The 24,303-nt window shown below is 44.6% G+C and overlaps 1 protein-coding gene and 30 non-coding genes across 31 annotated transcripts; all 31 read right to left on the bottom strand.

Moving 5' to 3' along the window:
* Positions 1–623: 623 nt before the first annotated feature.
* Positions 624–15,963, bottom strand: LOC127603977 (protoheme IX farnesyltransferase, mitochondrial). Its single transcript, XM_052070740.1, has 7 exons — positions 15,819–15,963; positions 14,735–14,877; positions 14,326–14,650; positions 14,123–14,247; positions 2,936–3,006; positions 1,399–1,631; positions 624–1,265 (listed from the first exon to the last, which is right to left on the bottom strand). The coding sequence occupies exons 1-7, from the start codon at positions 15,847–15,849 to the stop codon at positions 868–870; spliced, it is 1,326 nt and encodes a 441-aa protein (XP_051926700.1). The 5' UTR covers positions 15,850–15,963; the 3' UTR covers positions 624–867.
* A 2,131-nt stretch (positions 15,964–18,094) lies between these two features.
* trnar-ccu (transfer RNA arginine (anticodon CCU)) lies at positions 18,095–18,167 on the bottom strand. The gene has a single exon. It is a non-coding gene; the product is annotated as a tRNA-Arg (tRNA).
* Positions 18,168–18,258: 91 nt separating this feature from the next.
* trnar-ccu (transfer RNA arginine (anticodon CCU)) lies at positions 18,259–18,331 on the bottom strand. The gene has a single exon. It is a non-coding gene; the product is annotated as a tRNA-Arg (tRNA).
* Positions 18,332–18,423: 92 nt separating this feature from the next.
* trnar-ccu (transfer RNA arginine (anticodon CCU)) lies at positions 18,424–18,496 on the bottom strand. Its single transcript has one exon. It is a non-coding gene; the product is annotated as a tRNA-Arg (tRNA).
* A 92-nt stretch (positions 18,497–18,588) lies between these two features.
* trnar-ccu (transfer RNA arginine (anticodon CCU)) lies at positions 18,589–18,661 on the bottom strand. Its single transcript has one exon. It is a non-coding gene; the product is annotated as a tRNA-Arg (tRNA).
* A 91-nt stretch (positions 18,662–18,752) lies between these two features.
* Positions 18,753–18,825, bottom strand: trnar-ccu (transfer RNA arginine (anticodon CCU)). Its single transcript has one exon. It is a non-coding gene; the product is annotated as a tRNA-Arg (tRNA).
* Positions 18,826–18,916: 91 nt separating this feature from the next.
* Positions 18,917–18,989, bottom strand: trnar-ccu (transfer RNA arginine (anticodon CCU)). The gene has a single exon. It is a non-coding gene; the product is annotated as a tRNA-Arg (tRNA).
* Positions 18,990–19,081: 92 nt separating this feature from the next.
* Positions 19,082–19,154, bottom strand: trnar-ccu (transfer RNA arginine (anticodon CCU)). Its single transcript has one exon. It is a non-coding gene; the product is annotated as a tRNA-Arg (tRNA).
* Positions 19,155–19,244: 90 nt separating this feature from the next.
* Positions 19,245–19,317, bottom strand: trnar-ccu (transfer RNA arginine (anticodon CCU)). Its single transcript has one exon. It is a non-coding gene; the product is annotated as a tRNA-Arg (tRNA).
* A 92-nt stretch (positions 19,318–19,409) lies between these two features.
* trnar-ccu (transfer RNA arginine (anticodon CCU)) lies at positions 19,410–19,482 on the bottom strand. Its single transcript has one exon. It is a non-coding gene; the product is annotated as a tRNA-Arg (tRNA).
* Positions 19,483–19,573: 91 nt separating this feature from the next.
* On the bottom strand, positions 19,574–19,646 carry trnar-ccu (transfer RNA arginine (anticodon CCU)). Its single transcript has one exon. It is a non-coding gene; the product is annotated as a tRNA-Arg (tRNA).
* Positions 19,647–19,738: 92 nt separating this feature from the next.
* Positions 19,739–19,811, bottom strand: trnar-ccu (transfer RNA arginine (anticodon CCU)). Its single transcript has one exon. It is a non-coding gene; the product is annotated as a tRNA-Arg (tRNA).
* Positions 19,812–19,903: 92 nt separating this feature from the next.
* Positions 19,904–19,976, bottom strand: trnar-ccu (transfer RNA arginine (anticodon CCU)). Its single transcript has one exon. It is a non-coding gene; the product is annotated as a tRNA-Arg (tRNA).
* Positions 19,977–20,067: 91 nt separating this feature from the next.
* On the bottom strand, positions 20,068–20,140 carry trnar-ccu (transfer RNA arginine (anticodon CCU)). The gene has a single exon. It is a non-coding gene; the product is annotated as a tRNA-Arg (tRNA).
* A 91-nt stretch (positions 20,141–20,231) lies between these two features.
* Positions 20,232–20,304, bottom strand: trnar-ccu (transfer RNA arginine (anticodon CCU)). Its single transcript has one exon. It is a non-coding gene; the product is annotated as a tRNA-Arg (tRNA).
* Positions 20,305–20,396: 92 nt separating this feature from the next.
* Positions 20,397–20,469, bottom strand: trnar-ccu (transfer RNA arginine (anticodon CCU)). The gene has a single exon. It is a non-coding gene; the product is annotated as a tRNA-Arg (tRNA).
* Positions 20,470–20,559: 90 nt separating this feature from the next.
* On the bottom strand, positions 20,560–20,632 carry trnar-ccu (transfer RNA arginine (anticodon CCU)). The gene has a single exon. It is a non-coding gene; the product is annotated as a tRNA-Arg (tRNA).
* Positions 20,633–20,888: 256 nt separating this feature from the next.
* Positions 20,889–20,961, bottom strand: trnar-ccu (transfer RNA arginine (anticodon CCU)). Its single transcript has one exon. It is a non-coding gene; the product is annotated as a tRNA-Arg (tRNA).
* A 93-nt stretch (positions 20,962–21,054) lies between these two features.
* On the bottom strand, positions 21,055–21,127 carry trnar-ccu (transfer RNA arginine (anticodon CCU)). The gene has a single exon. It is a non-coding gene; the product is annotated as a tRNA-Arg (tRNA).
* A 93-nt stretch (positions 21,128–21,220) lies between these two features.
* trnar-ccu (transfer RNA arginine (anticodon CCU)) lies at positions 21,221–21,293 on the bottom strand. Its single transcript has one exon. It is a non-coding gene; the product is annotated as a tRNA-Arg (tRNA).
* A 256-nt stretch (positions 21,294–21,549) lies between these two features.
* Positions 21,550–21,622, bottom strand: trnar-ccu (transfer RNA arginine (anticodon CCU)). Its single transcript has one exon. It is a non-coding gene; the product is annotated as a tRNA-Arg (tRNA).
* A 92-nt stretch (positions 21,623–21,714) lies between these two features.
* trnar-ccu (transfer RNA arginine (anticodon CCU)) lies at positions 21,715–21,787 on the bottom strand. Its single transcript has one exon. It is a non-coding gene; the product is annotated as a tRNA-Arg (tRNA).
* A 256-nt stretch (positions 21,788–22,043) lies between these two features.
* Positions 22,044–22,116, bottom strand: trnar-ccu (transfer RNA arginine (anticodon CCU)). Its single transcript has one exon. It is a non-coding gene; the product is annotated as a tRNA-Arg (tRNA).
* A 421-nt stretch (positions 22,117–22,537) lies between these two features.
* Positions 22,538–22,610, bottom strand: trnar-ccu (transfer RNA arginine (anticodon CCU)). The gene has a single exon. It is a non-coding gene; the product is annotated as a tRNA-Arg (tRNA).
* Positions 22,611–22,702: 92 nt separating this feature from the next.
* trnar-ccu (transfer RNA arginine (anticodon CCU)) lies at positions 22,703–22,775 on the bottom strand. Its single transcript has one exon. It is a non-coding gene; the product is annotated as a tRNA-Arg (tRNA).
* A 255-nt stretch (positions 22,776–23,030) lies between these two features.
* Positions 23,031–23,103, bottom strand: trnar-ccu (transfer RNA arginine (anticodon CCU)). The gene has a single exon. It is a non-coding gene; the product is annotated as a tRNA-Arg (tRNA).
* Positions 23,104–23,195: 92 nt separating this feature from the next.
* Positions 23,196–23,268, bottom strand: trnar-ccu (transfer RNA arginine (anticodon CCU)). The gene has a single exon. It is a non-coding gene; the product is annotated as a tRNA-Arg (tRNA).
* Positions 23,269–23,358: 90 nt separating this feature from the next.
* Positions 23,359–23,431, bottom strand: trnar-ccu (transfer RNA arginine (anticodon CCU)). Its single transcript has one exon. It is a non-coding gene; the product is annotated as a tRNA-Arg (tRNA).
* Positions 23,432–23,522: 91 nt separating this feature from the next.
* Positions 23,523–23,595, bottom strand: trnar-ccu (transfer RNA arginine (anticodon CCU)). The gene has a single exon. It is a non-coding gene; the product is annotated as a tRNA-Arg (tRNA).
* Positions 23,596–23,686: 91 nt separating this feature from the next.
* On the bottom strand, positions 23,687–23,759 carry trnar-ccu (transfer RNA arginine (anticodon CCU)). Its single transcript has one exon. It is a non-coding gene; the product is annotated as a tRNA-Arg (tRNA).
* A 256-nt stretch (positions 23,760–24,015) lies between these two features.
* Positions 24,016–24,088, bottom strand: trnar-ccu (transfer RNA arginine (anticodon CCU)). Its single transcript has one exon. It is a non-coding gene; the product is annotated as a tRNA-Arg (tRNA).
* Between the last annotated feature and the right edge of the window lie 215 nt (positions 24,089–24,303).

Genomic DNA, 24,303 nt, shown 5'->3' with positions numbered 1-24,303 from the left:
CCTGACGGGGCGGAAAGGGGTGCTCGTGTTGACTAACAGGTGTCGGGGTAGTATTGTTAAATTAAGATGATTAAAATTTCAGCCAGTTGTGTGGGTGTTTTAAGCACTTCTTTTCACATCTTTGTCTCTTCAAAACACGATGAATCAACATTATGGTTTTATCCAATCTACACAATTTAAAAAAAGAAAAATAAACAGTGATGGTGCATATGTGTTAGTTATGCGCAAAAATCTGTTGAAGCACTGAGCAAACATGCGACCGCTGTTGGCCTCTGATGCCATCACTGGTGATTTAAAAAGGCAGTCTTTTGAATAACTTCTTCTGCAAAGGACTATAAGGATCTTAACCCACCCCAGTTGATTAGTTGAACAGTCGATCTGTTTATCGGGGATTAAAAAGAAAAAAGCATTGAAGTGATGATGCAGACCGCTTGATCAGCTTCTTGTGCTTGCCACTAGCTAGTCTCCGGTAATTCAAAGGCGGTGGTTTCTGTGTGTTTTGAAAAAAGGACGATGACTTGGATCGTGTTCGATGGTGCAGTTCAGCGATTGCTGCCTTCTTGTGATAGCTGCCAGCTAAACCGGCGCCATATGCTTGCCACTTGTAATCAAAAGGTAGAGCGTTTTCACGATTAACAGTGAAGTGGTTTTATTGTTTTTAACATGATGAACTGTTAATGAAACATTTCCTGTACAGTTAAAGGTTTCAAGATGGCCTACCTTTGATGTGTGGGCTGCCTTGAGTTTGACATCCCTGCTTTATAAGAAGAGGTAGTGCTGGGCCCTCATAAATAAATACATATTTACAGTGGAGACACTGAGGCCTTTTTGGGATAAAAAAAATGATGAATCCATCAAGTGATTGTGTTAGCTTGTGCTAGCGGGGTCATCTTCGCGAGGTTTCTTGCATGTGAGCGCAAGTAGCAAGAGCATGGGCAGGTGCCACAGGCTGCAGAAGAAGAGCTTGCGGGCGCTGGCGCGGTCGGCCCGCCGGTAAAATCGGAAGGCGAGTAGGGTGATGTACGCGTTGATGGGCAGCGACACCAGTGGAAAGGTCCACGTGGTGACGCCCAACGCCGGCGCGGCGGCGGCGAGGCCCGCAAGTGCCGCGCTATGCCGCAGGGCCACGCGCCGGCACATTGCCGGGTGCGTGACCGACATCATGCGGTAGCCGCCGCGCGAGTAGTCCTCCCTCAGGTTCCAGCTGAGCGCGTTGAAGTGTGGGAACTGCCAGCTGTATAGGATGCCACCCAGCAGCAGCGCACCTGCGGAGAGGAAGAGGCGGGGCTTGGTGTGTGACCAGATGCCACTGAATAGGCTTGCTGCAAGGCATCCCATTCTGACACTTTCGATAGCAAAAACATTAATTGGCGACATTCTCAAATGGTTGGTGGCTACCTGGGTCCATGCAGCCCGTGGCGGCCGTCCAGCCCATGACAGGAGGTATGGCGCCCACCACGGAACCTGCCCACGTGTTGGCGATGGTGAGCCTCTTGAGCGGCGTGTAGCAACACGTGTAAAGCAAAATGTTGACGGCTCCCAGGAAGCCCGTCAGAGGGTTGACGGCGTAGGTCAGCAGCGCCACGCCGGGCACGCCACACGCCAACGCGAAAGTGACGGCGTGAAGAGGGCTGAATACGATAGTAATGGAGAAAAAGAGGAGCGTCAGGTGAGTACACATGAGAGTCACCAGCGCGTCGCCAAACAGGAGGCTTATAGGAAGCTCATCTGATAAGAGTTTTAGGTCGGAAACATCGACAGCACGCCGAAGATCAAAACCAGAAGGCAGGGGGGAAAAAAGCCTTTAAACCGGATGAAGTCTTCCACATTCTCCTTTTCATCCCCTTCGCTCATATTGAAAGCAGCTCCACGTTTGCCGCGAGACCCTCCATAAATTAGAGAGTGCAGATTCACATCTTGATCAAACTGAGGAGCTTTCTTCTTCAAAATGAAACGCAAATTAGCTCTTTTTTTGTGGTGGTGGATGCATTAATGTAATTAGTGGTGTTTTGTGTGGCCTTAGTCGGGGGGGCAGGCAAGTGGGCTGTGGATCAGTGGGCTTCAAGGATGGGGAGGGGGTGGCTTTGATGATGTCACGTGGGCAGCGTCAAAGTAAACAAAAACATAATGCACCAATGAGACTTTGTTTAGCAGCCGCGAGGCAATGAGGATCCTGACGTGACATGGTTCCTCCTTTTGACAATGAATGGTGCCAGTGATGTTTGGAGCCAGAGCCAAAATCAACACTTGTTCTTTGATTCCCCCCCAACTAAACCACTACTTGTGAGATAAGAGGGCGCTTCTGCCATCTACAGACCAAAGAACCTCTGCTAACTTTTTGGTTTTTCTTTTTGAATCGAATTACCACCGGTTTATTTACTATAAAACTCATACTTTCACAGTGCAAACTATTCACATTTTTCATAAATCCAGTCGAACCTCTTTTCAACGTACCCCGTTTACGTTTTCATTCACATTTCAGAGTCCCAATTTCATGCAATTCATTTTCCATTTGCCAATTTTGCTGACAACAAAAACTTTTATAACTTAGTTCAAAGGACCACATTTTCTTCACAAAATTGTGAAAAGGCCATTGTTACAGCGAACAACGGGGAAGCTAACTGCCGCCGCGACCTTGCTTATAAACAAATTGTCTTGCGCGGGATTCTCTGCTCCGTTGCTTAGCAACACTACTGATCCGACTCATTTCATTGACATGTTTGAACTGTATTTCAACTTCATATTTTTACATCTATTAATGTTCATACTGTATTATGCATCGTCGTTGATGGCCATCTTATTGGAAATGGTGACGACGAACCACAGTTAGAACGTATAGATTGGTTACGTCCCTCAAGGTACGTTGTAACGAGATTTGACTGTAAGTAGCTATGCGAGCCTCGCGGGAAAACAACAACGAGTCAGAGGACGGTACCTGATCTGTCCTCGAACTAGTGGACGGTTCTTGGTTCGGTTCATGTTGGAGTCAAAAGGCACCTCAAAGTACTGCAGAGACAAACACAAATTGGAAAGTTGCATCAGACGTACCAACACGACACTGGGATGTGTGTGTATAAAGTATACATATACAGCGGAAGTGGTACAACCCGTCACCCCCTCTCCAAACAGCAGTCGGCGACTGTCACTTATGTTGACACAGTGCAGCCGTACTCTGCCTCTTCCAGCAACATTTATTTACATTCGGGCGACATGTCTTCAAGTGTTATTTTTAGTGCCGATAACCTCGAGAAGGGAGGACATGAAAGGTCAAGCTGTGAATTTGTGGAGGTAACCAGTTAAGAGTTTGCCTGTTTTACGGTCACTCGTCAAACTGCTGCTGCTACACTCCGCTGAAACAAAAAAGGCAGTATTCGAATGTAACTGGCCGTCTGTCGCCCATCTATCGAGTATAACGTGGTATACAAAGTCGGTTGCAATCAAGCAAAATGTAGACAGTTTGTCCTTAAACTGCCAAAATCTTTCATTCACAAACTTCCTGTGTCATTACGGGCCCGGCTTCCGGGGCCTTTTTTTTTTTGAGGGTCTTCCCTTATACATACGCCCACTAAATATCACACCGTTAAACGAGACTGACTTCGGCGGGCTATATTTCCAAACAATTAAGTGGCATCAGGCTGCTTAGCGCTCACCCTACACTCAAGTCTAAATGGCCTCAAGGTGGTAGGTGGAGGCTGTTGGGTGGGAGGTGATGCTGGTGATGTGTGTGAGTGTGTGTGTGAGTGTTGTGGGATACTCTGTGGAAAAACTACTTATACTCCCGTTTTATGGTCCGCTCTGGAGAACGCTTTAAAGTGCTCCCACGAGATTGGCAATGTGTGACTAAAACGCAAACACATGGGGTGCTTAAATACAGGAACTAGCTATTGTGCGCGCGCGCGTGTGTGTTTGCTTTCCTCATAACGGCCTCGGACTAATGAAGAAAACAGATCAAGCGAGCGTGAATATCGACATTAAAAAAAAAATGCAGACTCTTCTTTTAAAAGCTGCTGCCTGCAGACATTTTATCAACAGTGTGTACATCAACGTGTTTTTCCAACGACCATTGTGACAACGTTGGGCATACGGCAGATTCCCGAGCTATTGCGGAAATAGCCGGGGCACTAAAATACATCACACACCCACATAGGTGGTGCTTTTAATGCTGCGTTCCGATCGCACAGCTGCATACGCGGCCGTGGGACCTGGCGGCCGGGGCGGAGGTGTTAATTCGATTTCCTGGGTCAGGAAATGCGTCGGGAGAGAAGCGTCGGAGCAGAACGGCTCTGAAACAAGGCCTCACACGGGACAGTCGCCACTTAGACGCGGATGACACCATCGGCTCACTGACCATCGTACTATTGCGACGTGAAACACAACAATGTGTTTCAAATAATAGCAAAAAATAATAATAATAATAAAACGACAAAGGGAATGCGATATGTGGTCAAATTGTTTGGGGCCGTGATAGTTTTCAAATACTTTTACTTGTCAGGACTTCAATTGTTGGAGTTGCTTCCATAGTTCAAAGCGCATCGCTGCTGACATGCACGACTTACACCAACAACATGGCAAGCATTTACAAGTGCATCAAATGAAAAATTGCTCATCCAAATCTGGAATGGCAGTTCACGGCGAACAGAAATTGATCAACTGCATGCAACGCAGATGTGATGCTAAAGCAAAACATTTGATTAATGAGGTTGTCAAAGAAAAGTGTTCACGGTCTCTCGAATGAACTCCATCAATATGGAGACAATGACAAAGTCGATCCACCATCTTTGCCGTCCCCTCCACTCTCTGTCCACTTTTGGACTTTTATTTCGTCGTTAAAGCCAACCAAGCCCATCTGGTTCGCATCAGCCAGCCGCCCAGCCCATTTTCATTGTTTCCGCCCAACCCCCCCCCCCCCCCCCCCGGGTGTCACACTGTAACTGTGACAGCGCTGGAATATTTGCTCCATTTGCGTGTTGGCAATTTCAATTTCAAGAATTCAACTTTGATATTTCAAACTTTAAAATGATTTCGCAACAGTTTACTACCCCTGGAAAAGACTCAACTGTGGCGGGTGTCTTGCTGCATACGTGCACGTCGATGTACACTTAAAATTAATGTACACTTTTAAGTAGCCTTAAAACAAGCCATCGAAACAATTACGTCAGCGGGAAAAAGAAAGAAAAGAAAAAAGGCCAGAGCGAAGTCTGTTCTTTTAAAACGCACACCCCGTACACGTAATACATGCAAGTGTAACGACAATTCCGTCGCAGACGAGGACAGAAAACAGGCGGCGCGGGAAGTTAAAAGAAGATCCTTTGAGCTATTACATCTGAACGTGATCCAAGACCTCGCAGCAGAGGTCCATTGATAACAGACTGCGTGACGGACTCTTCCTACACTCGCGTGTCACAAATGCTTTGAAGATAATACGGATGTCCCTGAAAATTCCACAATTAAGTCATGACAAAAGTGATTTTTGTGACTCCAACCCACTATGCCCCAGAGGAAGCATTATTTCTGTTGATGCACAATAGTTTTAGCATCAAAACATTTGAACAAAGTTAATTGTGGTGTGCTTTTTTTGTTGTTGTTTTTGTCTTTTCGGAATCACAAAGTTCAATTCAAAAGTTATTTGAACAATTAAACCGTCGACAGTAAAGTGCGTGCACAAGAAAACAAGCCACGCAGCCGAGCAGCTGGAAGGCTTTGGCCCCCAGAAACATCCGCCGGTCCAAACACGGCGTTCCTCTTGACTCGTTTGAAGCATGTGCAGGTGTTCAGGTAAACAAAACAATCGGGACAGCGTCGACGCATGTCAGGACATCATCTGTTTGATGAGCCAAATCTACTGGAGAAAAGCAGCAACGGGCTCTCAAAGGGCGCGCCTCGTTCAAGGCTTCGACTCTAAACGCGGGCCCCCTCTGATCGGCCGCTGCGCAAACAAGCACCAGAGAGATTTACTCAGATTAAGCTCTCGTGACAAGTCGCTTCAACGGTTCTGACGGGTGAGGACGCGATGAACCCAAACAGACACTCGACGCAAAAACGGCAGAGAACAAGGCTGCATGGAGGTGATTTGAAAAGGGAGCCGGTGCTTCAATGGCAGATTAAACAAGACCTGCACATTTACCGTCGAGAGAGGTTTGAGATCAATCATATTTAAGCTGCGATTATTATTCTTTTTTTTTTCTTTTGCAACCGCTACTCCCATGCCAAGAGTTGACTCCTGTGTCACCCGTAGCCAACCCTGCCTAGTAGGAGTATCATCTTGAATCCTTTTTGACAGAAGCCTGACAGTTCATTTCGCCACGAGGAAGCTAAATGCTCGCCGGCACCCCTGTGGACACAATGACGGGACGCCGATGATGCGCCATCTCCATAAAATATAAAAAGTCATGAATGAATCATGAAGTCTGCGGACGGTCTCGCGGTGAATAAAAATTGAAAAATTTATTTTTTTGTTAATTTTTTGTTATAAAAATTTATAAATTTGTGAATTTATTCACAAATTTTTCAGAGTAGAAATTAATATTATTGAATGGCAGCACCATCGGCCAATCAATAGCTATTTGCGTTCCTTGAGCCTGTCGTGTTTTTAACGACAAAGTGTCGGCCGTGAGACATTTAGTGCCTGCACTCCTCTCGGATATCCGTAAAAGGAGAAGCAGCTTCCTTCAGAACATCTAAGCACTCAGCTGCACTCCGGGACAGTTGTGAGCCTTTCGTACCTCACGTCGCGTACACCTGCGTAGTTAATGTCCACGAAACACACACATTCTTCAACCGGGTGATTTGACACGTTGGCGATATCGGACGGGTCCAAGACGGCACACGAATCGCGCAGCGCATCGAAACGTCCTCGTTTGCCAGGCTGAGACCGGAAAACTCCGAACGGCCAAGGAATTCGCTCTTTCTGGCACGGCTCACGTGTTTGGACTGGAGAGAGAAAAAGTCAGCGCATCAGCAGCAACAGCTTTTGAGTGTGCGTGGCAAAATGATGCCAAACCACGTTCCACAAATCCAGCCCAATAGTAAAAATGATGAGACCGTTAAAGGATTGAGCTGAATATTTTATTTTATTTTTTAAGGGTGCCGTTATTATTTTGACTGTAAATCACAGGTTATGATTTAAACTATGTCATGGTCATAATCTGTGTGTGGCTTGAAATGAAACCCAATAAATTCCAACCGTTTTTGCTTGCATTTTATATGGCTACATACGGGGGGGTATCCAAACCTTCAAAAGGCCGCAGTCATCCTCATTTAAAAAAAAAAAAAAAAAAAAAAGACAATTAAACTAACAACAATGTTTTTTTGCAAATGAGCCATAGTTGCACTGCCCACGTAAAAATTGGAACCAATTTAAATACTGTTTTATAATGTAGTGTGACGAGACCAGCATGAGCTGAATGTGGCCTTAAAAAGGTATTCAAGCATCGTAAATGTGTCTTCATTAAGCTAGAAGGTAAAATAATTACAAAAATAAAATTGACAGAGTATTTCGGTCATTTAGCGAACGCTGTGTCAGTCAAGCAGCATCGTATCAGAGGATCCGTTGTCACTTGGCCCTTGACGCTGCCATTCAAACGCCTGAGAAATTACGCAAACAAGATTCTCCGTCAAGAAAATAAAAAGCGTCTAAGTTGCGTTTTGCACTTTCAGTATCTTCCGATCCGGCTTTCACCCAGAATTGTTGACTCAGAGCTTGCAGCAATACTAACGGTAATGTGCATAATCTGGGTCGACAAATATTTCAATAGAGACACAAATAATGGATATTCTGAAATTCACGTTTGCGCGTCATGCACGTTACAAGAACTATTCTTAGTGCAACAGAACTGACAAAAACGATGATAAGACACGCTCGGTATGCCTAACAAACCGCGACATAATTTATTCCCCGCGGTCGGCGATCACACAAAAATAGAAGTTCTATTATTTTAAGCCTCACGCCAAAAACTTTCCTTATGTGATTGACTGGATATAAAAACAAAGATTGCCTTGATCAGATGGAGGGGGGGAGGGGGGGGGGAACGAATGTTCTAATTTTAGCCTATTTTCTTTTTCGACAAAATCTCCATCCTGCCGGCTATATTTCCACGAGTGAAGCAAGCGCTCCTCAGCAGGGCTGTCATTAATTGCCCGACTAACATGAGGAGACTCAAGCACTTCACCGCGTCCTGTACTCTTGCGGTTAATCGAGAGTGCGCCAGCTGAACCGCTGCCAAGCCCTTCATGCCGATCGGAGCGTCGCAGTCGCTAACGGCGGCGGTCAGGAGGTCGGAGAATCTGCCCGGGCCCATAGCAACCGTGTCATATTTCGAGGGATTTGATTGCCTTGGTCCGTCGGGGCGTGTTAAGAAAATTCATTATTGTCCGGAAGAAAATAGGACGAGGACAAAATACTGCGTCTATTTCTTGGTATATCGTCGTCGACCAAATGCTTTTAACCAAAGCCACACAAGAGCAGTCAGCCCGAGGGGCCGCTATTACCGTTGAAGGGGCTTCTCCGGCCCACTTAAGCACAAATTACAGGGCGACTTTTAAGAGATGATAGGAAAAAGGAGCATCACGTGTGTTGGAAACCACAACATACAGTCAGATCTTAGCACAAACACACACGGGGTAACTATTCCATCCACAGAAGCGACACAAACAAAGCGTTCCACGCCCTCCTCTGTGGACACGCGCGCACGCGCTGCTCTTGCAACACGATTACAGCTGAGTGGGAGGACAATGAATGGCAACCTCGACTAGAATAATCAACGTGTGTTAAAAGCACTGATGTGCAGGGTGAGCTCGGCGTGTAGGCAGGTAAATGACTCTTGAATTGTATCCAACGGGGTCAAAAAAAAATTAATAATAATAAATGTCGGGTTTTTTTTGCACAGGAGACGTGGTGAAATTGAATGCCTGAGTAAACCGAGAACAAGGGCTAATTGCATAAATGGAGCATGCCCGAATTTGGATGCAGCGCACTTTGATTTTCCTGAAGTGAAATGCTGGAAATGAGCGTGCACTGTTGTCTCGCGGGCATCGCTTGCACGTTCAGGTCTGCTTTTGTCAATTATTCACACGTTTTAGAGCCGCTGCTTCCCTTAGGTTGACCTGCCTTTAAAAAAAAATAAATAAATAAAATAAACGAGGCTCGAGTTCAAATGCAACTGTATGCAAATGCGCACATAAAATGAAGATGACCCAAATATTAGCATTCCGCATAAAATTTATCTTCTGTAAAATCACATGTGTGGTATTTCTCGAAACATAACGCAGAAGCTTAATCTCAGCCCCCCCCCCAAAAAAACAGAATACAAGACTTTGAATTACTGTACACTACAAATTCTAGGAGAAAATGGCTTCTGCTACATAAATGTATTTGATTATTTTGTAGTCCCACAAAATAACACGATAGGCTAAATTTAGAAGAAAAAAAAAAGAATTATCAGGCCTCACAATGAGAGCAAAGCATTTTTCTTTTACTCATAATTTAAAAACATCAAAACAACCTGCAAGGACGACACAAATACAGCTAAAAAAAAAAAGCCTGACACATTCGGTAAAATACGCCGACAATCTGTCAAAGTTCTCAAATGTCACCTTCATTTTTTTTCTTTTTTCCATTACCCGCTGAAAACACAGCATAAGACAACAAACACAGCACGACGCGTTCCCGCTTTGTTTCGGGACATTTACTCAGCTGCTGCCAAAAACGGCAGCAGAGGTGCCGAAAGGTACACTGATGTTAGGCGCCGCTCAGCGGGGCCGTTCCCCCTTTCTGACTCAAGTCTGGCTTGCGTCGGCATTTCAGACGAGAGGCCCGTAATCACAGTGTTTTTGTCCTTAAATAAAAGGCCAATCACCGAGGCGGCACACGGGGCCTCTACCTGTCTGTAAAGCTTCCCAGCGGAAGCCGAGCACATGGTGGTGACGCATTTGCCCTGACAAGCTTGTGGCCAACCATCTTGACAGGAAATAATGACACGCTGAGGTCATCTTTCGTGACATGGGCCTTTATCTTTGTAGCAAAAACAAGATTATTTGTGTCAAGTCATTTTCAGCCATGTTAATCGAATCTGGGGCGGCCCGGTAGTCCAGTGGTTAGCACGTCGGCTTCACAGTGCAGAGGTACCGGGTTCGATTCCAGCTCCGGCCTCCCTGTGTGGAGTTTGCATGTTCTCCCCGGGCCTGCGTGGGTTTTCTCCGGGTGCTCCGGTTTCCTCCCACATTCCAAAAATATGCATGGCAGGCTGATTGAACACTCTAAATTGTCCCTAGGTGTGAGTGTGAGGGTGGATGGTTGTTCGTCTATGTGTGCCCTGCGATTGGCTGGCAACCGATTCAGGGTGTCCCCCGCCTACTGCCCGGAGACGGCTGGGATGGGCTCCAGCACCCCCCGCGACCCTAGTGAGGATCAAGCGGTACGGAAGATGAATGAATGAATGAATGAATAATCGAATCTGTCCAGGGTTGACAGAAAAAAACTATTACTGGTGTTTAGTAATCCAGTTTAATGCCTCAAAAATGGTTGGCAAGCTGTTGAAAACCACATCAGAGGAAAAAGTCATCTCCATGAAAATAACTTGCTAAATGGATGCTAGTTAAACGGTGTAACTCATTAACATCTTGCCCAAGAGGTCCAATTAGCGGTGCCCTTGCTAGTATGGTACTGCAGCTAGCTACCCCTTCCCTTGCTGCGGGCGCTTATTTTTAATTTTTTTTTGTCTTTATCAGAGCACAGCATCTGTCTGGCATCTGAGGCTGCGGGAGTTCAAATGGACACAAGACAAAAAAAAGGCTTTAAATAAATTAAGCCGAAAACAAGGCGACCTCGTTAAAGATTCATCCGCGATGGGAGGGAGGCCTTCGACGAGTCCTCTTTGCACGGCAATTAGAGCAAAAAAAAAGGACTCTCCGTGAGTCCTCGATGAAGCCGCGAGCATCAAAAGGTGTTCCGAGTCAAAGATCAACGATCTCTTTTGTTTTAGATAAGCTCAAGGAAAACACCATCTTAAGCGCGGCATCTGCGCAAGGAAGCAAAGGGCTCCGAATTGAGTTGGGCATTTGGCGAATATGTCGCATGTTCTTGACCTTTAAAGCTTAACCACGCCCCAATCCCTCCCTTGCAATGGAAAAATGTCCTTGTGGTACCTCAACACTCGCTATTCTTATATCCGTGGACACCGTGACAACTGCTCTAATGAAAGGACTCCCTATCGAGACGATGGCACTGCCCAAAATGCAGAAAAGCAGCAGCGTAAATAATGCACGCTTGAACAGAAACACAGTTTAGAGTGGCCAGGCAGCGGGGGCTTAAGTGGCCTCGCTCGTACATGCGCGCCGGGCCTCGCGGTGGGAGACGACGCGCAGACACAAAAGAAAACAGGAAAAGAGAAATGACACAAGACGAGCCCGCTCCAACGCGCACCAAAGCAAACACAGCGAGACTGACTCGGTTTGGAATTACACAGTGGGGGTGCCCTTACACGTCCCCTGCCTCGAGGGTCTATGAGACACCGGCTTGAAATTCTGGTCTAACTCAATTATCCAATTAGCTCACGTATTAGCCAGACTGCAAGGTGACGACGGCCGGAACACCTGCAGCGACCAAACACACGTTGTAGGGCAACATCATCCGCACCAGAGGTGTGCGATTCTTTCCGCCCACGAAAATAGAGAAGTTCTGTGGCCAAAGCATTACAGATGGGATTCTTGATAGCTACATTTGTCCTGAGGAAAAAAAAAAAAAACAACAAAAAAAGCATGGGAAAAGAAAAAAAGCTCCTTTCAGTGTCTTCCAAAAACAAATCAGTGTGACAAAATGTTATTGTAGAAAAAAAAGATACAAATATCGAAATATATTTTACAATTTCTTATATACCTCAGATAGCAGAAACCATTTCCAAAGAATTCATTTCGTAATATACCCTTTCCGATTGATTCGAACATTATTTTCACCGACAGTCTTTTTTGCGATTCTCACATACCTTGAAAAAAGTCAACCTCACATTGCTTGACAAGTGAAATAATTTAAAGCATGACGAGAACTCAGAAACCGACGGAAAAACCTTTACAGCTTCCCAAGAGAAGTTGTAGCAAATAAAAACAAATGATTGAATATACAACTTACCATGACACTCAACGTGGTTGTTGAAATAAGCAGGAGCAATTTGCTTGTTCTTTTTCAAGTAGCGAATCTTGGTGCCATTTCTTTTTCTTTCCCAAAATGCCAAAGGCTTGTGTAGTATTGGTGCGTGTTTATTCTCTCTTTAGGCAAAGCAGTTTTAATGGCTTCATTGTGTTATTTGCAAGCTTGTCGTGACATAAGACGCAGAAAGCTGATGTTGATCCTGCCAGTTGCATTCTGCTTGTCTCAAAAATGAAGCCACGCAAGTCCAAGTACACATATCGGCAATTTCCTATGCGATGGATGAAAAGGGCCAGTAGCTATTTCATCATCACTTCGTTTTTAAAATTAAGTTTACTTTTATTTGTCAGGACCATTTGTTTTATAACTTTTTTTAGCCGTTTCCACATATGCGTTCTTATGATTAGATGTTTTTTACATTTGTGATTTTCTGTTATCTGTGAGGGCGGCCCGGTAGTCCAGTGGTTAGCACGCCGGCTTCACAGTGCAGAGGTACCGGGTTCGATTCCAGCTCCGGCCTCCCTGTGTGGAGTTTGCATGTTCTCCCCGGGCCTGCGTGGGTTTTCTCCGGGTGCTCCGGTTTCCTCCCACATTCCAAAAACATGCATGGTAGGCTGATTGGAGGCTCTAAATTGTCCCTAGGTGTGAATGTGAGCGTGGACGGTTGTTCGTCTCTGTGTGCCCTGCGATTGGCTGGCAACTGATCCAGGGTGTCCCCCGCCTACTGCCCGAAGACGGCTGGGATAGGCTCCAGCACCCCCCGCGACCCTAGTGAGGATTAAGCGGTTCAGAAAATGGATGGATGGATGGATGTTATCTGTGAAGAACTAATGTGGAATTTGAAACAAATGATCCTGGGGGGAAAAAAAAATTAAACCAGTTTGGGTTCAGGAAAATTTTGCACATTACAGAAAATATAAAAGCCAAACTTGTGAGGTGATTCGCTTTTACGATAAGCAAACAGGAAAAAAAAATAATAATAATCAAATTTTTTAAAAAATCAGATTTTTGCACAGGATTAAAAAAATTGTTTTGACATTTTTTTTTTTTTTTTTTTTTTTTTTTTCCCAAGATGGCGCCCGAGTAGGCAGCCTTCGGCAAGTGCTCTTCAAGAGCCTTGCTTTTTTGTTCTTTTTTGCTGTTTTTGTCTTTTGTTTTGTCACATGTTGTTTGTTGTTTCATTGTGTGGACCTGATATGGACTGTTTTCAGCGCTTTTTGGCCACGACGTTCGTCAAAGGAGCAGTATCTGTGCTTGGTGGTTGCGCCTTCTCGGCAGCACGCCTGTACCAGCACAGATTTTGATTGGGAGGAATGCCGGCGCCATTGACTGTCGGTGCTGGACAGACCTGGGGCGCTTGTGTTTTTTGCGCCAGTAATGGGCAGCATTTTTCACAACCCCGATTTGTTCAGTGGCTATGTCAGCGCTGTTGGACAGTTGGCGTTGGTGCGGCTGGATGGATGGCCGCTGAAGTTGAGGATGAGGAGAGAGGAGCGTTGGCGAAGAGCGGCGATGCGTATTTGGTACCGTGAGTCGCCGCTTGGAATTGAAATGGATTTCCATGGGACAGGAGAAGTGAACCAATCTCTTTTTTCGTCAATGGATGCTACAGCTTCTTGTTGACTTTGAAACTTAGCTTGTAGCCGACGTGTGCACATTTTGAGCATGACGTCTCTGATCCACTGGTTAAAGGACACTTTGATTCTCTCCTCTTTCATCCCAAACTGCTCTCAAACAACAAAGCGTGTGACGGAAAAGTGGTTAGGACTGCACGACTGTCCGTGTTTTATGTTATGTGTTGTGTTTATTGTTTTACTTGATGTTAACTGTTTTGTTAAGCGCTTTGTTACAGCTGCCGCTGTTGTGAAAGCGCTATATAAATCAGCATGTATTGTATTGTATTGTATTTTATTTTAGGACCTATGACCCAAAGCTATCTGCATGATCATGTACAATAGGCTTGTTGCATTCATTCAAACTCACCTGGTTAATGGAATTGGCGGCACCCGAGGCGAGTCCTGTCCCCAGACATGTTGCAATGAAGATGGCAGGATCAAAGGCCACCGGAGCCATGGCATAACCAGCCGCCGCCGTCGTGACCACAAGTGCTGAAAAGCAAAGCATCATTTGACCTCGTACATAGCGAACATGTATTTCCAATTCTTTGGCCGTCTACAGTCTCCTACCCGTGAGTTTGATTTTGGTGAGTCGAGCATAGATATCAGGGAGGTCACCCACTTCCACTTTCAGTGGCTTCCACTGTCCGTCCAGACGCGCCTCTCGTGCCTCATCCGTCTCGACCTGCAAGTGCGGTGTCTCGTCTGACGTCGTCATATTGTTGGATGTTTCCCGAGCCACCGCCGAGGTCGATACTTCCTCCACCGTGGGCTCAACGGTCGGGATTCTCTGGACCCGATTCTCATCGCGGTCATTCTCATCCACGTCGGCAAGCGCTGCTGCCCGCTTGGGGGCAGCACGCTGCTTAAGCGCACTCAGGTTCTTTGTCACATACTGAAAAGAAAGAAGAAGAAAAATTGAATAATATTGATTCATGTATCCATCCAAAGTAATGATTGAGCCTCCGAAAAGAGTTACCTGGCGTTTGAGGAAGTTGAGGTGTTGATAGGTCATCCAGTGTGACGGGTCTCTCCTGTGCGGTAGAACAAGGCCTTGGGCTGTCTGCTTGCATCGGGGACCACATCCCACCAGTTTCTGCTTTAAGCTTACACCAAACAAACCTATGATACAAAACCCAGCACAGTACTTAGTCCTTATATGAGGGATGGGCAAATTACATGACAAAATGAATAAATATGAGTTTATTTTTTAGGGCATTTAAAAAAAACATTCTGAGGCTTCCATAGTGCACTCCCTCCACCGCCTTGGTTCCATTTAGAACATAGCTGCAAGCAAAAGTGGTCATTTGCTGCCCATACTTAGCAAGTTTTCAAACTACATTAATTGCATTCACCGAGGCAATCACTCTAAAAATTCCCCAAACGCGTGGGTTACAGTTGGTAATATTTTGGAGCAATACATTTTCAGTCAATATTACTGGCATTGCAAAATATGCAAGTTTACCATTATCCAACGTCTGGCAATAATTCATAATGGCAGTAGTTCAATGGTTAAGACTTTGGCTTTGGAACTGAAGGCTCAAAGTTTAAAAGTCGCACTCCCATCGTGCATTGAGTAAATGTGTGCCTGCTCTCAAGCACTTCAAACCAACCACTCAGCGCAAGAGATGCAGCACTCTTTGCCTTCACTCTGAAATCCCTCCTTGCATGCTTTCGTATGTGTGAGATGTTTCTGAGTGTGGTGCATCATAAGAAATTACAGCTGAATGTTTATTGAACATCCCTTGGATCAAGTTTTTTGCTGGAAGCTCGTAGAAAAACCATCATTAGCTTACTTAGCGCTACTTGAATGTATCATTCACACAGAGCAATAAAACCGTGTCACTGTTACAGATCAGCCTATGTTTAATAAACATAAGTCAATGCAGAAGCAGACGACCTCAAGCAAAAAGGTCATATCTCAGACAAGCAAAACATTCTTCATCGGGCAACCTAGCTTAGCTACCTCGCCGGAAGCCTCGTTGTTTTTAAGCGTGCGCGAGTTTAAAATGGCAACAAGGAAAGCAGATGCAGCTGCGCAGTCCGCGTTCGAGAGCCGTTACCTGTAAGCCGACTACATTGCGTCTTATACATGTTCTTTCGTCAGGGGAAAAACAGCTTTCTTCCTGATCTCCTTCACATGCAGTGAGCCGCCATTTTGACCTCGGGATGTGGCGGTGACAAGGATTTCCGGGGCAGACAACAACACGTGACCAAAACATGTATAAAGTAATAATAATAATAATGATTTGAAACATACAAAAAAAAAACCTCCAATGCAACATTAAGTTGTTGCGAACCTCCATTTCATGTACTTTATTCTTTTGTATATGTTGACATTGGAGCAGACAAAAGCACCAATGTTTTATTACTTTTTGTCCATGAGGTGGACGTCAACAACAGATGGGTTACATGAAGTGGAAACGCGCTAACAATGGATAGTTTGTGAGGGCACTTTCAGCCTTAGATGCCTTTTACATTGATCTAACCTCCCGGAGGTGGTCTCAGCATGGCTTCTGTCGACCCACTCTTTCACTGCTTCTTGGAAGAAAAAAAATGGCTATAAACGTTCACACAAAAGAACCACATAACGATTAGATACGTGGTTTGTTGAATCAAAACAAGTTGATATTTCATTTAAAAAATGGAAAGCATTTCATAAAGCAGATTCACAATGCAGTGCACAAGGTCTTCTGACTAACACACAAAGCGCTCTCACACTTGCACATGACCAACACTGATGAATGAGCCTGACATTATGATTCAAAAATATAAAAAGTACAAAAATCATCTTCCGCTTGCTGTTTCACCAAGGCACCCAAAAAGAAAGGAAAAAAAAGGTTCTGATGAAACCCTATTTTAAACCCATAAAACGGTCTGAAAACCCTGATTTGACAATTAGCTCTTAAATCCCTTGCCCCGTCTTTAAATCTTAACCCAAAATTGAAACCCTAATTTACAACGCAAACCTTGGATTCAAATTTAACATGAAGTTCTAACCTTAGCTGGAAAACCAAACATTTTTAAATTCTAACCATTGTTCAAAACCGTAACTTGAAACCCTCATGCTGTGCATTCATATATTTTGCCTCCAGACTTGACTCGATTTGATCGGAATGTCCACTGATCCTAAAAACTGAGCATCGATAATGACACCCTTTTCCACTACTCCAATAAAATGGCTTCATGGAATAACAGAGACTCCCCACTACTCATATCTGTCATTGCCCCATTTCACCCTGCTTGATTTACAAGCGGCCCCACAAACTTGCAGTGTTATCATTAATCCCAGAAGAACAAGCTTCGGAATGGCGACGGAGTAGGAAGGAGACAGTGCCGCATAACTCCAGAGCAGAAACAGATGCGCCAGCGCTGTCCTGTTTGTAATTGATTTTCAAGGGTGACTCTTGGTGTCTAACGAGGCTCCGGCTGGCGCCCTGCTGCTCATCGAGCACAGGGCTTGTGAGTGGCGACAAGCATATGTTTTGGCCCAGCCCCAAAGTGAAGAAGAAACTTCCTCTTACAGTCTTCTTCAGGACATGTGTCCACCATATGCAACCATTGCTGTCCACTTCCTGGAAACATCTTATTCTTTCTGCAGCATTCTTAAAGGGAAAGTTAACCCCCAAATTTCCTTTGTAATAATATGCTCCAGACCGCCTCACTTGTTTAAAAACAGCAATCACAACTCACCTGTTTTCTGAAGCTGAGCCATTGAGCCACAAAAACCTACAAATATTTTAAAGAAATGGAACAGAATTTACTGATGCATTTTTTTGAAAGAGTACCCAACAACAAATAAAGCCAACAATTTCAATGGGACTTGAAACCACAGCCCCTGGCTTAGGAGGCCAGTGCCTTAGCCATTCGGCCACTAGAGCACACAAATATACAATTATTTTGATTGAATTCAAACAATACAGCCCAAGTTTTTTTTTTTTTAATGGTACCCAACAACAAGGAAAGGTCAACACCCCAGATGGGACTTACACCCACAATCCCTGGCTTGGGAGGCCAGTGAGTTATCCATTAGGCCACTGGGACACAAATACTTAGAACTATGTTAGTAAAATCCAACCAAAATAGCCCAGGGTTTTATTTTTTCCAAACAAAATAGCCTAGGTTTTTTTTCCCCCATTTCTTTGAACGATACCCAACAACAAGGAAAAGTCAACACCCCAGATGGCACTTGAACCCACAATCCCCGTCTTAGGAGGCCAGTGCCTTATCCATTAGGCCACCGGGGCACACAGGTTTACAAATATTTTAATAAAATCCAACCAAAATAGCCCAGGTTTTTTCATTTTGTGAGTGGTACCCACCAACAAGGAAAAGTCAACACCCCAGATGGGACTTGAACCCACAATCCCTGGCTTAGGAGGCCAGTGCCTTATCCATTGGGCCACTGGGGCACGCAACTTTGCAAATATTTTAATAAAATCCAACCAAAATAGCGCAGGTTTTTCATTTGGTGAATGGTGCCCAACAACAAGGAAAAGTCAACACCACAGATGGGACTTGAACCCACAATCCCTGGCTTAGGAGGCCAGTGCCTTATCCATTAGGCCACTGGGGCACACAGGTTTACAAATATTTTAATAAAACCCAACCAAAATAGCCCAGGTTTTTTCATTTTGTGAATGGTACCCAACAACAAGGAAAAGTCAACACCCCAGATGGGACTTGAACCCACAATCCCTGGCTTAGGAGGCCAGTGCCTTATCCATTAGGCCACTGGGGCACAAGAGTTGACAAATATTTTAATTCAAACCCAACCAAAATAGCCCAGGTTTTTCATTTTGTGAACGGTACCCAACAACAAGGAAAAGTCAACACCCCAGATGGGACTTGAACCCACAATCCCTGGCTTAGGAGGCCAGTGCCTTATCCATTAGGCCACTGGGGCACACAGGTTTAGAAATACTTTAATAAAACCCAACCAAAATAGCCCAGGTTTTTCATTTTGTGAATGGTACCCAAAAACAAGGAAAAGTCAACACCCCAGATGGGACTTTAACCCACAATCCCTGGCTTAGGAGGCCAGTGCCTTATCCATTAGGCCACTGGGGCACAAGAGTTTACAAATATTTTAATAAAATTCAACCAAAATAGCCCAGGTTTTTCATTTTGTGAATGGTACCCAACAACAAGGAAAAGTCAACACCCCAGATGGGACTTGAACCCACAATCCCTGGCTTAGGAGGCCAGTGCCTTATCCATTAGGCCACTGGGGCACACAGGTTTACAAATATTTTAATAAAACCCAACCAAAATAGCCCAGGTTTTTTCATTTTGTGAATGGTACCCAACAACAAGGAAAAGTCAACACCCCAGATGGGACTTGAACCCACAATCCCTGGCTTAGGAGGCCAGTGCCTTATCCATTAGGCCACTGGGGCACACGAGTTTACAAATATCTTTAAAAATCCAACCAAAATAGCCCAGGTTTTTCATTTTGTGAATGGTACCCAACAACAAGGAAAAGTCAACACCCCAGATGGGACTTGAACCCACAATCCCTGGCTTAGGAGGCCAGTGCCTTATCCATTAGGCCACTGGGGCACTCACATTTAAAAATATTTTAATAAAATCCAACCAAAATAGCCCAGGTTTTTTCATTTAGTGAGTGGTACCCACCAACAAGGAAAAGTCAACACCCCAGATGGGACTTGAACCCACAATCCCTGGCTTAGGAGGCCAGTGCCTTATCCATTGGGCCACTGGGGCACGCAACTTTGCAAATATTTTAATAAAATCCAACCAAAATAGCACAGGTTTTTCATTTGGTGAATGGTGCCCAACAACAAGGAAAAGTCAACACCACAGATGGGACTTGAACCCACAATCCCTGGCTTAGGAGGCCAGTGCCTTATCCATTAGGCCACTGGGGCACACAGGTTTACAAATATTTTAATAAAACCCAACCAAAATAGCCCAGGTTTTTTCATTTTGTGAATGGTACCCAAAAACAAGGAAAAGTCAACACCCCAGATGGGACTTGAACCCACAATCCCTGGCTTAGGAGGCCAGTGCCTTATCCATTAGGCCACTGGGGCACAAGAGTTGACAAATATTTTAATTCAAACCCAACCAAAATAGCCCAGGTTTTTCATTTTGTGAACGGTACCCAACAACAAGGAAAAGTCAACACCCCAGATGGGACTTGAACCCACAATCCCTGGCTTAGGAGGCCAGTGCCTTATCCATTAGGCCACTGGGGCACACAGGTTTAGAAATACTTTAATAAAACCCAACCAAAATAGCCCAGGTTTTTCATTTTGTGAATGGTACCCAAAAACAAGGAAAAGTCAACACCCCAGATGGGACTTTAACCCACAATCCCTGGCTTAGGAGGCCAGTGCCTTATCCATTAGGCCACTGGGGCACAAGAGTTTACAAATATTTTAATAAAATTCAACCAAAATAGCCCAGGTTTTTCATTTTGTGAATGGTACCCAACAACAAGGAAAAGTCAACACCCCAGATGGGACTTGAACCCACAATCCCTGGCTTAGGAGGCCAGTGCCTTATCCATTAGGCCACTGGGGCACACAGGTTTACAAATATTTTAATAAAACCCAACCAAAATAGCCCAGGTTTTTTCATTTTGTGAATGGTACCCAACAACAAGGAAAAGTCAACACCCCAGATGGGACTTGAACCCACAATCCCTGGCTTAGGAGGCCAGTGCCTTATCCATTAGGCCACTGGGGCACACGAGTTTACAAATATCTTTAAAAATCCAACCAAAATAGCCCAGGTTTTTCATTTTGTGAATGGTACCCAACAACAAGGAAAAGTCAACACCCCAGATGGGACTTGAAACCACAATCCCTGGCTTAGGAGGCCAGTGCCTTATCCATTAGGCCACTGGGGCACTCACATTTAAAAATATTTTAATAAAATCCAACCAAAATAGCCCAGGTTTTTTCATTTTGTGAATGGTACCCAACAACAAGGAAAAGTCAACACCCGAGATGGGACTTGAACCCACAATCCCTGGCTTAGGAGGCCAGTGCCTTATCCATTAGGCCACTGGGGGACACAGGTTCACAAATATTTTAATAAAATCCAACCAAAATAGCCCAGGTTTTTCATTTTGTGAATGGTACCCAACAACAAGGAGAAGTCAACACCCCAGATGGGACTTGAACCCACAATCCCTGGCTTAGGAGGCCAGTGCCTTATCCATTAGGCCACTGGGGCACACAGGTTTACAAATATTTTAATAAAACCCAACCAAAATAGCCCAGGTTTTTTTCATTTTGTGAATGGTACCCAACAACAAGGAAAAGTCAACACCCCAGATGGGAATTGAACCCACAATCCCTGGCTTAGGAGGCCAGTGCCTTATCCATTAGGCCACTGGGGCACAAGAGTTTACAAATATTTTAATTCAAACCCAACCAAAATAGCCCAGGTTTTTTCATTTTGTGAACGGTACCCAACAACAAGGAAAAGTCAACACCCCAGATGGGACTTGAACCCACAATCCCTGGCTTAGGAGGCCAGTGCCTTATCCATTAGGCCACTGGGGCACACAGGTTTAGAAATACTTTAATAAAACCCAACCAAAATAGCCCAGGTTTTTCATTTTGTGAATGGTACCCAACAACAAGGAAAAGTCAACACCCCACATGGTACTTGAACCTACAATCCCTGGCTTAGGAGGCCAGTGCCTTATCCATTAGGCCACTGGGGCACACAGGTTTACAAATATTTTAATAAAACCCAACCAAAATAGCCCAGGTTTTTTCATTTTGTGAATGGTACCCAACAACAAGGAAAAGTCAACACCCCAGATGGGACTTGAACCCACAATCCCTGGCTTAGGAGGCCAGTGCCTTATCCATTAGGCCACTGGGGCACAAGAGTTTACAAATATTTTAATTCAAACCCAACCAAAATAGCCCAGGTTTTTCATTTTGTGAACGGTACCCAACAACAAGGAAAAGTCAACACCCCAGATGGGACTTGAACCCACAATCCCTGGCTTAGGAGGCCAGTGCCTTATCCATTAGGCCACTGGGGCACACAGGTTTAGAAATACTTTAATAAAACCCAACCAAAATAGCCCAGGTTTTTCATTTTGTGAATGGTACCCAACAACAAGGAAAAGTCAACACCCCACATGGGACTTGAACCTACAATCCCTGGCTTAGGAGGCCAGTGCCTTATCCATTAGGCCACTGGGGCACACAGGTTTACAAATATTTTAATAAAACCCAACCAAAATAGCCCAGGTTTTTTCATTTTGTGAATGGTACCCAACAACAAGGAAAAGTCAACACCCCAGATGGGACTTGAACCCACAATCCCTGGCTTAGGAGGCCAGTGCCTTATCCATTAGGCCACTGGGGCACACACATTTAGAAATATTTTAATAAAATCCAACCAAAATAGCCCAGGTTTTTTCATTTTGTGAATGGTACCCAACAACAAGGAAAAGTCAACACCCCAGATAGGACTTGAACCCACAATCCCTGGCTTAGGAGGACAGTACCTTATCAATTAGGCCACTGGGGCACACAAGTTTACACCTATTTTAAAAAAATCCAACCAAAATAGCCCAGGTTTTTCATTGTGTGAATGGTACCCAACAACAAGGAAAAGTCAACACCCGAGATGGGACTTGAACCCATAATCCCTGGTTTAGGAGGCCAGTGCCTTATCCATTAGGCCACTGGGGGACACAGGTTCACAAATATTTTAATAAAATCCAACCAAAATAGCCAAGGTTTTTTCATTTTGTGAATGGTACCCAACAACAAGGAAAAGTCAACACCCCAGATGGGACTTGAACCCACAATCCATGGCTTAGGAGGCCAGTGCCTTATCCATTAGGCCACTGGGGCACACGAGTGTACAAATATTTTAATAAAATCCAACCAAAATAGCCCAGGTTTTTTCATTTTGTGAATGGTGCCCAACAACAAGGAAAAGTCAACACCCCAGATAGGACTTGAACCCAGAATCCCTGGCTTAGGAGGCCAGTGCCTTATCCATTAGGCCACTGGGGCACATGAGTTTACAAATATTTTAATAAAATCCAACCAAAATAGCCCAGGTTTTTCATTTTGTGAATGGTACCCAACAACAAGGAAAAGTCAACACCCCAGATGGGACTTGAACCCACAATCCCTGGTTTAGGAGGCCAGTGCCTTATCCATTAGGCCACTGGGGGACATGAGTTTACAAATATTTTAATAAAATCCAACCAAAATAGCCCAGGTTTTTCATTTTGTGAATGGTACCCAACAACAAGGAAAAGTCAACACCCCAGATGGGACTTGAACCCACAATCCCTGGCTTAGGAGGCCAGTGCCTTATCCATTAGGCCACTGGGGCACACACATTTAAAAATATTTTAATAAAATCCAACCAAAATAGCCCAGGTTTTTTCATTTTGTGAATGGTACCCAACAACAAGGAAAAGTCAACACCCCAGATGGGACTTGAACCCACAATCCCTGGCTTAGGAGGCCAGTGCCTTATCCATTAGGCCACTGGGGCACACAGGTTTACAAATATTTTAATAAAATCCAACCAAAACAGCCCAGGTTTTTCATTTGTGAATGGTACCCAACAACAAGGAAAAGTCAACACCCCAGATGGGACTTGAACCCACAATCCCTGGCTTAGGAGGCCAGTGCCTTATCCATTAGGCCACTGGGGCACACAAGTTTATGAATATTTTAATAAAATCCAACCAAAATAGCCCAGGTTTTTCATTTTGTGAATGGTACCCAACAACAAGGAAAAGTCAACACCCCAGATGGGACTTGAACCCACAATCCCTGGCTTAGGAGGCCAGTGCTTTATCCATTAGGCCACTGGGGCACACAGGTTTGGAAATATTTTAATAAAATCCAACCAAAACAGCCCAGGTTTTTCATTTTGTGAATGGGACCCAACAACAAGGAACAGTCAACACCCCAGATGGGACTTGAACCCACAATCCCTGGCTTAGGAGGCCAGTGCCTTATCCATTAGGCCACTGGGGCACAAAGGTTTACAAATATTTTAATAAAATCCAACCAAAACAGCCCAATTTTTTCATTTTGTGAATGATACCCAACAACAAGGAAAAGTCAACACCCCAGATAGGACTTGAACCAACAATCACTGGCTTAGGAAGCGAGTGCCTTATTCATTAGGCCACTGGGGCACACACGTTTACAAATATTTTATTAAAATCCAACCAAAACAGCGCCTTTTTTTCTTTTTTTCTAATAGTACCCATCAACAAGGAAAAGTCAACACCCCAGATGGGACTTGAACCCACAATCCCTGGCTTAGGAGGCCAGTACCTTATCCATTAGGCCACTGGGGTACACAGATTTACAAATACTTTAAGAAAATCCAACCAAAACATCCGAAGTTTGTTTTTTTCATTCCTTAATTGGTACCCAACAACAAGGAAAAGTCAACACCCCAGATGGGACTTAAACCCACAATCCCTGGCTTGGAGACTAGTGCCACTGGGGCACAAAAACTAAAATAACAAATATAACAAAAACAAGCAAACAAAACAAACTAACAAAAAAT

Source organism: Hippocampus zosterae, chromosome 7 (assembly GCF_025434085.1).
Source record: "Hippocampus zosterae strain Florida chromosome 7, ASM2543408v3, whole genome shotgun sequence".
NCBI lineage: Eukaryota > Metazoa > Chordata > Actinopteri > Syngnathiformes > Syngnathidae > Hippocampus > Hippocampus zosterae.
This window is presented reverse-complemented; position numbering and strand designations above follow the sequence as displayed.

Coding starts and splice junctions, on each gene's coding strand:
- LOC127603977 (XM_052070740.1), bottom strand. CDS start 15,849: ATGTATAAGACGCAATGTAGTCGGCTTACAG. Junction 14,878..15,818: donor GCAATGTAGTCGGCTTACAG/GTAACGGCTCTC, acceptor TTTGTATCATAG/GTTTGTTTGGTGTAAGCTTA. Junction 1,632..2,935: donor CTAGTTCGAGGACAGATCAG/GTACCGTCCTCT, acceptor TATCGTATTCAG/CCCTCTTCACGCCGTCACTT.